General features: G+C 46.2%; 1 protein-coding gene across 1 annotated transcript; it reads right to left on the reverse strand.

Moving 5' to 3' along the window:
• Positions 1-277: 277 nt before the first annotated feature.
• On the reverse strand, positions 278-989 carry LOC123439475. The gene has a single exon (XM_045116187.1). The coding sequence runs from the start codon at positions 872-874 to the stop codon at positions 413-415; it is 462 nt and encodes a 153-aa protein (XP_044972122.1). The 5' UTR covers positions 875-989; the 3' UTR covers positions 278-412.
• Between the last annotated feature and the right edge of the window lie 10,643 nt (positions 990-11,632).

The raw sequence follows: 11,632 nt of genomic DNA on the forward strand, positions 1-11,632 counted from the left end.
ATTTGAGCATTATTCTTATGCATATCTGGTTAAGTAGTCTTGTATTGTATTCCAGCTGTTGTACATTGCCATCTTTCATTCTTTCCTTGCCACTAGCAGTGCGGCATAGTGTAAACAGATAAACTGTATTGTGAGTGGTCTCCTGCTTCCCTGACGTGCTGAAGTTGCCGCTGTGTTTTCAGGGCCAACTTATGCAAATGATCCTGAGTCATGATGCCACCTTCCTTTACTCAAGAACTGCTCTATCTAAACAACAGGGGGAAACGCTGCATAGTTCTGAGTTGTACAACAACACTGGATTGCCATTTATTCATTATTATGTACAGAACGCTAAACTCCCCAAAGAGTAGACAAGTAAGTACAGAACTACTAGTAGTACATCACAGCACAATGGGCGGCCAAGATTGATCGATCAGAACCGACGCGCCAGCCTCCATAACCACGCCATGATCCCGCTCTCATTGTCCTCTTCGTCTGAATCCGAGTCGCTGTCGGTGTCCGAGAAAGAGTCCTCGCCGGGCCGCTCCTGTTCAGGCCCGTGCACCATCACCTCGCCCTTCAACGCTGGATGGCCCAGGCCGCCGAAGGACAGCGATTCCTCGGAGACGGCCATGTCGACGCCGCCGCACCGGAAGATCTGGGGGAGCTGGCGGGCTGGGTCAACCACCACCTCCTCCTCCTCTGTTACGGAGTAGACTTTGGTCGGGCTGGCCGCCTCGGCAGCTGCCAGGAGCGGCTCGGCGGTGGCCACACGGTCGACGGCAGCGGGCACTACTTGCGTCGGAAGCTCAACGGGGCGGCGCGCCGGGACGGAGCCCACGAGGAGGCAGCAGACCAGCAGGAAGAGGGCAGCAGCTGCGCCGGTGCGCGCCATGGGTGTGTTGCTCGTGGTGGAGCGTGAATGCGTGATCAGTGTGGCGGTGGTGGTGGAACCGAGGAAGGGAATGGGCTGGGCTGGGAGCGGTGCAAAAGAGTGAGAAACCAGTTGGAGTTTTCGATGTATTTAGGCCCTGTTTGTTTCATAAGTCTTAGGACTTTTTTAAGTCCCAACTTATAAGTCATAAGTCCCTACCTGTTTGTTTACAGGGACTTATAAGTCCCGAGTCCCTATCTGTTTGTTTACAGGGACTTATAAGTCCATGTTACACCTAATAAAATACACTTGTTCACATAACCATGCGGACCAGAAAACTCCAGCGATGCAGAAACGGGGCGACGGGGGAAAGAACCAACACAGAAACGGGGCGGCGACCGAGCGGCGACGGGGCGGGCCGGCGACTGGGCGGCGACGGGGCGAGGCGGCGACGGGGCGGGCGGCGACGAGGCGGGGCGGCGACGGACCGGGTGGCGACGGGGCGGGTGGCGACGTGGCGGTGGGGCAGCGGCGATTGGGGCCTGTGAGCGACGAGGGGTAGGGCGGTGCGAGCGACGAGGGGTAGGGCGGCGGCCACTCGATCGATGCGGGAGACTTTTTCCGCGGGCTAACGAGCAATAAGTCCCAATAAGCTCCTACTAGAGAGTCTTATTTGATAAGTTCCAAATCACCATAATAAGTCTCAATAAGTCCCTTGTGTTTGGTTTAGGTGGGACTTAGACTTTTTTAAGCCCCAAAACCAATAAGTTCCTGAAAACAAACACCCTCTTAGAGTCGGGAATTCCGAAAGGTCGTTTGTTTAGTCGCTAAGGAAACGTTCCCTTGTCGCCTTCATGTTACGAGAGGGAGACGACTTGAGCGAGAGCGACTGAGAAGATGGTACACATTGTTTAGCTTGCTACAGGTTTTATGGTGTCGCTGGTTATTCTTTGCGGGGCACATAGTATGAGTCTATGAGCGAGACATGTAGATATTTTATGGAACAGAGTGAAGAACTCCCAAAGGTCAGCTCTGTCCCGACGGCTCTTGGTCCGATCCATTGCTTCGTCCGCCTGTTTATCTTTTTCTTAAACAAACCATGTTAAATTTTGCGGGTATATAATTTTGTTTTCAAACCTTGGGATGACACAACAATAGCACCCACGTCACATTTTTGCGGGTATAAAACTTTGTATTCAAACTTTAGGATGGCACAAATCAATGGCAATCGACGGCTGAACAACTTCTTCAGAGAGAATGTAAGGGTGTAGCCTATCTCGTTCATTTTATAGTAAAAATGAAATCAAGTATCCTATGAAGATTTCAGAATGTTTATTTTATGGGAAAGTCTTACCTTCCACCAACGGATCTGTGCGATCCATCCGCCGGCTCCTCATCCGTCGATTTTCTTTTCCATCCCACGTCCAACGTTTTTCTACAACTGGGCAGTTGTTTCAGAAACTACCCAGTTCGTTGTCAGCCCACCGCAGCCCCCGCGCGCACGCCGTCACCGGCCTGCCGCAGGCCCACCGCCCCTGCTCCGCCGCCCTCCGCCCGTCGGCTTGTGCGTTGCCCCGCCGCCCTCCACCGCCGGCCAGCCCGTCGCCAGATCCCCACCTCGCCGGGTCGCCGGATCCCCACCTCGCGCGGCCGTACGAGGAGGTGTGGGGCGCGGACGCCGGCGAGCTCCCGGGGAGCTTAATCTCTTGAACCAACCGCTCCAGATCCATGCACGAGCTCCCACCTTCCATCACCGCGGCCGTCGCTTCCGCCGCCAGTTCCTTAGCACGTGCACGCACTCCGCGACCTCCCTCTCCGTCAGCGTCGGCCAGCACGGCCGCGAGCTTGCCCGCGTCCGGGCAGACGCCGATCCCGCCCGCGCACGGCGACGCCCGCTGGCCAGCCCCGCCGCCACCCTCCACCGCCGGCCTGCCCGCGGCCCGCGCACCGGCCTGCTCCGCAACTAAGTTCTGCAACTCGACCTCTGTTGCAAAAAAATTCTGCAACACGATATTGGTGGCAAAAAATTCTTCCGTAAAAATACCTATGTTACATGAAGACGAAGATTTTTCTTTACAACAAGCAAATTGTTTCTGAAACTCGACCGTTGTTTCAGGAATTAACGGATTTAAAGTTTATTTTTTGTAACAAAGCGAAAGTTTCTGCAACTCGAACGTCGTTTGAGGAATTAAGTCTAGAGCGGATCGGACGGCTACACGCGCGAGATCGAACGGTTGTCGAGGTGGTGGATGTTTAATAAATATCCACCGGTAGATGCGTAGTGGTCCCCTTATTTTATTTGGTGAAAAACAAAGGAACATACAAACATTGTTCAAGTGGACATGGTGTCAATGCAAAGTTGGAACAAGGAAAACATTCTAATTCAACCGGATGATTTTACGTTTCTCTAAACCGCCTCGAGAGGATGGCACATGTGCTCGTGGAACCGCTGCACCCCCGTCCGTTGCAACCTTATCTTCTCCCGTGTTTTACGCAGCCTTATCTTCTTCACAAACCGAGTCATCTTCTTCCTCCACACGTTCCTGATCTCCTCTCTCCACACCCTTTGCAGGCCAGATTTCTTTCTCTCCCCGAGCGCCTCAATCTCTATCCTACTGCTACGAAGAAGCGGTGCCGCTACGCTACACAAGGGGTTGGGGGAGGGGGAGGTAAGGGGGGCTGTGCGGAAGCTGCTGCCATGCCCGGCCGGAGCTGCCTGCAACAGGTGAAGTAGAGAGGGGTTTGCCAGCGTCGCAATGAAGCAGCGCGAGGCCCGCGGGAGCTGTAGTGAAGGGCCGCGACACCGACGGTGTGGTGTTGCAGGCTACCCGACGGGCTGCAGCAACCGGTTAAGCAGAGTGGACTCGCCAAAGCTGCAACGAAGCACCACCGAAGTTGATGGAAGCGCCACCGGAGTTGCAACGAACCTCGCCGGAGGTTCAATGAAGCGTCGTGGCAACCGTTGAAGCTTCATGGTGTTGCAGTGGAACACTGCGGGGATCGCCGGAGTTGCGATGGAGCTTCGTCGGATGTCATTGGTGCTGCTTTGAATCTTCGTCGGATATTGTCGATGCTGCGTTGGAGGGCTATGGTCACGCTGCGTCATGCTACAGTGGAGCTGGCACACCGTTGGTTGTAGCTGGTCCGCTACCATGGTGGTGTTGCATCGAACGGTCCAAGAGGTGCTGATAGGGCAGCCGGATGATTTATCTAGAAAATCAACCGGCTGATTCGTAGCACTGGCCTTGGAGCAAAGATACCCCAAAAAATAGAAGTCTTGGCAGAACTAATTTAGTTTTCTTCTTGGATTCGAGTTGCTTGTTATCTTCAAAATTTGAAGGCTCGACGGCTGCGGTAAAGCCACCCATGGGAGCCATAGCGGGCACCGCCTGCGAGCAGGAAGAGTCGGATTTGTTCTGCCTCATTCTCAGTTTATCTCGGCTTCTCATGGAGTGGAACTATAGTTCACACAAACCATATTTGTTGTGTATATAGTTGCAGAACATCTACAAGCTAAAAACAGATCAATAAAATATTAGGTTCATGGTAAGGAAATGGAGACAGGGAATTTAACATTTTTTGATGACATGCAAGCAACCTTTTCTCTACACTATAGTTAGTTCTGGCAATATTAGACATGAGTTAAGCATGCCGCCGTGCTTCAACATCCTAGCAGTACAGAAATGTAATTATTCTAGAATGGGAAACTACACAATATAAGGAAATTGGGTATGTGCAGATCAAGGTAACCGACGCTGCTAGAAACATTGGTATCAATGTTGAACAACTCTTAGACAACAAGGAAGTCCCTGTGGCTGAAGTAGCATGGCAATATGCCCTCGAGAAATCTCTGGTCAGGCCTGAGAAGGTCCTAAATCTATCAACACAAATGCGAAGATTGCATGAGTTGTACATGCAAGAAGTTGCTAACGGACGAGTGATGCTCATGGTGAAAGTCAATAAAGAGCATTACTTTTATAAAAACGAGTTACGCATTGAGTTTGATGAATTGTTTCAGTTATACAATCAAGACTCACTCAACAAATCTATCGTCAGTTGCTATTGTGTATAAGTGATTATTTCTATAATTTAAGTCTCTAGCTTAGCTCGTTCATTCCTTGTAATTATCCTTACTATATTCTTTTATATGCTATTATGCACAATGAAGATTCTCCAATGCAAAAAAGAGAGAATCTATGACATTGGGTTCATTGAACAATATATCATTAATGAAAGATTGATAGAAGACCACGCCAAAGACTCGAAGGAGAACTTGCTAAGGTTTTTAAAGGCACAAAATATCAAAACAGAAATACTATTTCCTTAAAACTTCAAGTGAGGGCTAATGTTTTGTACTATAAATTCTATTTTGCTTACTTGATATGAATGTTGGGGAACGTAGCATGGGGAACTAAAAAATTCCTATGCACACGCAATACCTATCCATGGTGATGATCATCTACGAGAGGGGAGAGTGAATCTACATACCCTTGTAGATCGCTAAGCGGAAGCGTATATAACGCGGTTGATGTAGTGGAACATCTTCGCGATTCAAATCGCAGCCCGTCCCACGATCTCATCACGATCCGTCCAGCGATCCCATCACGATCCGTCCCGCGATCCCATCACGATCCATCCCGATCTAGTGCCGAACAGACGGCACCTCCGCATTCAGCACACGTACAGCTCGATGACGACCCCCGCCTTCTCGATCCAACAAGAGAGACGGGGAAGCAGATGAGTTCTCCAGCAAGCGTGAGGGCGCGGCGGTGATGCTGGTGATCTATTCCTGCAGGGCTTCGCCTAAGCACCGCAGAAATCCGATATAGAGGAAGAACTACAAACTAGAGGAGAGGGTAGCACGTGGCTGAAATTGTGTGTCTCAAAAACCCTCAATACCTCTATTATATATAGGAGGGAGAGAGGGGAGGAGACAGCCTCAAACCCTCAAGGTTTGGCCTAAATTGGAGGTGGAGGAGTCCTACTCCAATCCTACTAGGAGTAGGATTCCTCCTTTCCACTTGGAAACCCTTTCCACCTTTTCCACCTTTGGGTTTTTGCCTCTCAAACCTCGTGGGCCTTAGTGGGAGCTTACGTCAGCCCACTAGGGGCTGGTTTGTATCCTCCCACAGCCCATAAGGCCCCTCGGTGCATGACACCTCTCCCGATGGTCCCCGTTACCCTCCTGGCACTCCCGATACACTATTGATGAGCCCGAAACTTTTCCGGTGACCAAAATAGGACTTCCTATATATCAATCTTTACCCCTGGACCATTACGGAGCTGCTCATGATGTCTGAGATCTCATCCGGGACTCCGAACAACTTTCGATTACCAACACCTATAACTCAACTATACCGAAACGTCACCGAACCTTAAGTGTGCAGACCATGCGGGTTCAAGAACTATGCAGACATGACCTGAGACATTCTCTGGTCAATAACCACTAGAGGGACCTGGATGTCCATATTGGCTCCTACATATTATACGAAGATCTCTATCGGTTGAACCTTTATGTCAAGGATTCAATTAATCTCATATGTTGTTCCCTTTGTCCTTCGGTGTGTTACTTTCCAGAGATTCGATCATCGATATCTCCATACCTAGTTCAATCTCGTTACCGGCAAGTCTGTTTACTCGTTCCGTAATACAAGATCCCGTAACTAACTCCTTAGTCACATTGCTTGCAAGGCTTGTTGTGATGTTGTATTACTGAGTGGGCCCCGAGATACCTCTCCGTCACACGGAGTGACAAATCCTAGTCTTGATCCATGCCAACCCAACAAACACCTTTGGAGATACTTGTAGAGCACCTTTATAGTCACCCAGTAATGTTGCAACATTTGATACACACAAGGTATTCCTCCGATGCCCGGGAGTTGCATGATCTCATGGTCATAGGAACAGATACATTGACATACAGAAAAACAGTAGCAATAAACCGACACGATCATATGCTACGTTTATAGTTTGGGTCTTGTCCATCACATCATTCTCCTAATAATCTGATCCTGTTATCAAGTGACATCACTTGCCTATGTCCAGGAAACGTTGACTATCGTTGATCAATGAGCTAGTCAACTAGAGGCTCACTAGGGACAGTGTGTTGTCTATGTATCCACACATGTATTTGAGTTTCCAATCAATACAATACTAGCATGGATAATAAACGACTATCATGAACAAGGAAATATAATGATAACCAATTTACTATTGCCTCTAGGGCATATTTCCAACAGTCTCCCACTTGCACTAGAGTCAATAATCTAGTTCACATCATTGTGTGATTGTAGTGAATCTAACACCCATACAGTTCTGGGGTTCGATCATGTCTTGCTTGTGAGAGAGGTTTTTAGTCAACGGATCTGAACCTTTCAAATCCGTGTGTGCTATACAAATCTCTGTGCATCGTATAGATGTTGCTACTACGTGCCATTTGGGACTATTCCAAATGACTGCTCCACTATACGGATCTGGTTTACTACTCAGAGTTATTCGGATTAGTGTCAAAGCTTGCATCGATGTAACCCTTTACGACGAACTCTTTAATCACCTCCATAATCGAGAAAAATTCCTTAGTCCACTAGTTACTAAGGATACTTTGACCGATGGTCAGTGATTCAATCCTGGATCACTCTTTGTACCCCTTGACAGACTCATGGCAAGGCACACATCAGGTGCGGTACACAGCATGGGATACTTTAGAGCTTATGGCTAAGGCATAGGGGACGACCTTCGTCCTTTCTCATTCTTCTGCCGTGGTCAGGCTTTGAGTCTTACTCAAATTCACACCTTACAACACAACCAAGAACTCCTTCTTTGCTGATCTACTTTGAACTCCTTCAAAAACTTGTCAAGGCATGCATTTCATTGAAAGTTCTATTTAGCGTTTTGATCTATCTCTATAGATCTTGATGCTCAATGTTCACGTAGCTCTATCCAGGTTGTCCTTTGAAAAACTCCTTTCAAACAACCCTTTATGATTTCCAGAAATTCTACATTACTTCCAATCAACAATATGACAACCACATATACTTATCAGAAATTCTATAGTGCTCCCACTCACTTCTTTGGAAATACAAGTTTCTCATAAACCTTGTATAAACCCAAAAGCTTTAATCATCTCATCAAAGCGTACATTCCAACTCCGAGATGCTTGCACCAGTCCATAGAAGGATCGCTGGAGCTTGCATACTTGTTAGCATCCTTTGGATGGACAAAACCTTCTGGTTGTATCACATACAACGTTTCCTCAAGGAAACCGTCGTGGAAACAATGTTTTGACATCCTATGTGCAATATTTAATAAATAATGCAGCAACTGCTAACATAATTCCAACAGACTTTTAGCATCACTACGAGTTAGAAAGTCTCATCATAGTCAACGCTTTGAACTTGTCAGAAACATATTTGCGACAAGTCGAGCTTTTCTTAATGGTCACTTTTCACCACCATCGCATGTCTTCCTTTTAAAGATCCATCTATACTTAATAGTCTTACGACCATCAAGTAGTTCTTACAAAGTCTACACTTTGTTTTTATACACGGATCCTCTCTCGTATTTCATGGCCTCCAGCCATTTGCCGGAATTCGGGCCCACCATCGCTTCTCCATAGCTCGTAGGTTCATTTTTGTTCAACAACATGACCTCCAAGACAGGGTTACCGTACCACTATGTAGGAGTAACTTGATCCGAAGCTTAATGATCACTATCATCAGTTTTCACTTCAATTGGTGTAGGCGCCACAGGAACAACTTCCTGCACCCTGCTACACACTGGTTGAAGTGACGGTTCAATAACCTCATCAAGTTCAACCACCCTCCCTCTCAATTCTTTTGAGAGAAACTTTTCCTTGAGAAAGGACCCATTTCTAGAAACAAACACTTTGCTTCCGGATCTAAGATAGGAGGTATACCCAACTGTTTTGGGTGTCCTATGAAGATGCATTTATCCGCTTTGGGTTCGAGCTTACCATGCTGAAACTTTTCCACATAAGCATCGCAGCCCCAAACTTTTAAGAAACGACAGCTTAGGTTTCTCCAAACCATAGTTCATACGGTGTCATCTCAATGAAAATACGTGGTGCCCTAGTTAAAGTGAATGCAGTTGTCTCTAAGGCATAACCCATAAACGATAATGGTAATTCGATAAGAGACATCATAGTATGCACCATATCAAATAGGGCGCGGCTATGACGTTTGGACACACCATCACACTATGGTGTTCTAGGTGGCATGAGATGTGAAACAATTTTCACATTTGTTTTAATTGTGTACCAAACTCGCAACTCAGATATTCATCTCTATGATCATATCATAGACATGTTACCCTCTTGTCACGACGATCTTCAACTTCACTCTGAAACTACTTGAACCTTTCAATAATTCGGACGTGTGTTTCATCAAGCAAATACACTAGTATCTACTCAAATAATATGTGAAGTAAGAACATAACGATATCCGTTGCGTGCCTCAGCACTCATTGGACTGCATACATCCAAATGTATTACTTCCAATAATTTACTTTCTAGTTCCATCTCACTGGAAAACGAGGCTTTCGGTCAGCTTGCCCATGTGGTATGATTTGCATGTCTCAAGTGATTCAAAATCAAGTGAGTCCAAACGATCCATCTGCATGGAGTTTCTTCATGCGTTTATACCAATAGGTATGGTGTGCATGTCTCAAACGTTTCAAAAATGAGTGAGTACAAAGATCCATCAACATGGAGCTTCTTCATGCATTTTATACCAACATGACTCAAGCGGCAGTGCGACAGGAAAGTGGTACTATCATTACTACTTTGTATCTTTTGGCATCAATATTATGAACATGTGTAGCACTACGATCGAGATTCAATAAACCATTGAAGGTATTTATTCAGGCAAATAGAATAACCATTATTCTCTTTAAATGAATAATCGTATTGCAATAAACATGATCTAATCATGTTCATGCTCAACGCAAACACCAAATAACAATTATTTAGGTTTAACACTAATCCCGATGGTAGAGGGAGCATGCGATGTTTGATCACATCAACCTTAGAATTACTTCCAACACACATCGTCACCTCACCCTTGCTAGTATCCATTTAATCCGTAGCTATAATTTCGAGTTACTAACACTTAGCAACTGAACCGGTATGTAATACCCTAGTGCTACCAGGAGTACTAGTAAGGTACACATCAATATAATGTATATCCAATATACTTTTGTCGACTTTGCTAGCCTTCTCATCTACCAAGTATCTAGGGTAGTTCCGCCTCAGTGACCGTTCCCCTCATAACATAAGCACTTAGTCTCGGGTTTGGGTTCAACCTTGGGTTTCTTCACTAGAGCAGCAACCGGTTTGTCGTTTCATGAAGTATCCCTTCTTGCCCTTGCCCTTCTTGAAACTAGTGGTTTTACTAACCATCAACAATTGATGCTCCTATTTTATTTCTACTTTCGTGATGTCAAACATCATGAATATCTTAAGGATCATCATATCTATCCTTGATATGTTATAGTTCATCAAAAAGCTCTAGTAGCTTGGTGGCAGTGACATTGGAGAACCATCACTATCTCATCTGGAAGATTAACTCCCACTGGATTCAAGCAATTGTAGCACTCAGACAATCTGAGCACATGCTCAACGATTAAGCTTTTCTCCCTTACTTTGTAGAAAAAGAATCTTGTCGGAGGTCTCATACCTCTCAACAAGGGCACGAGCATGAAATCCCAATTTCATATCTTGGAACATCTCGCATGTTCCGTGACGTTCAAAACGTCTTCGGTGCCTCAATTCTAAGCCGTTTAAGCATTATGCACTGAACTATCATGTAGTCATCAAAAAATGTGTATGTCAGATGTTTGCAACATCCACAGACGACACTTGTGGTTCAGCACACCGAGCGGTGCATGAAGGACATAAGCCTTCTGCGCAACAATGAGGACAATCCTCAGTTTACGGACCGAGTCCGCATAATTGCTACTATCATCTTTCAACTAAATTTTCTCTAGGAACATATCAAAAACAGTAGAGCTACAACGCAAGCTACAACATAATTTGCAAAGACCTTTTGACTATGTTTATGATAATTGAGTTTAGTTAATCATATTACTATTAACTCCCAGTCAAAATAGACACCTCTCTAGTCATTCGAGTGGCGCATGATCCAAATCCACTAACTCAAGCCGATCATCATGTGAGTTGAGTATAGTTTCAGTGGTGAACATCTCCATGTCGATCATATCAACAATATGATTCATGCTCGACCTTTAGGTCTCTTGTGTTCCGAGGCCATGTCTGTACATGCTAGGCTCGTCAAGTTTAACCTGAGTGTTCCGCGTGTGCAACTGTTTTGCACCCGTTGTATGTGAACGTTGAGTCTATCACACCCGATCATCACGTGGTGTCTCGAAACGACGAACTGTCGCAACGGTGCATAGTCGGGGAGAACACAATTTTATCTTGACATTTTAGTGAGGGATCACCTTATAATGCTACCGTCGTTCTAAGCAAAATAAGGTGCATAAAAGGATTAACATCACATGCAAATCATAAGTGACATGATATGGCCATGATCTTGTGCTTCTTGATCTCCATCACCAAAGCACCGGCATGATCATCATCGTCACCGGCGCCACACCATGATCTCCATCATTGTGCCGCTGATACGTCTCCATCGTATCTACTTTTCCAAACTCTTTTTCCCTTGTTTTAACTCTAATTTGCACGATTTGAATGGAACTAACCCGGACTGATGCTGTTTTCAGCAGAATTGCCATGGTGTTGTT

Source organism: Hordeum vulgare, chromosome 3H (genome assembly GCF_904849725.1).
Source record: "Hordeum vulgare subsp. vulgare chromosome 3H, MorexV3_pseudomolecules_assembly, whole genome shotgun sequence".
Lineage (NCBI taxonomy): Eukaryota > Viridiplantae > Streptophyta > Magnoliopsida > Poales > Poaceae > Hordeum > Hordeum vulgare.

Bases quoted from the DNA above. Each gene is read 5' to 3' on its own strand.
- LOC123439475 (XM_045116187.1), bottom strand. From the start codon at position 874: ATGGCGCGCACCGGCGCAGCTGCTGCCCTCTTCCTGCTGGTCTGCTGC.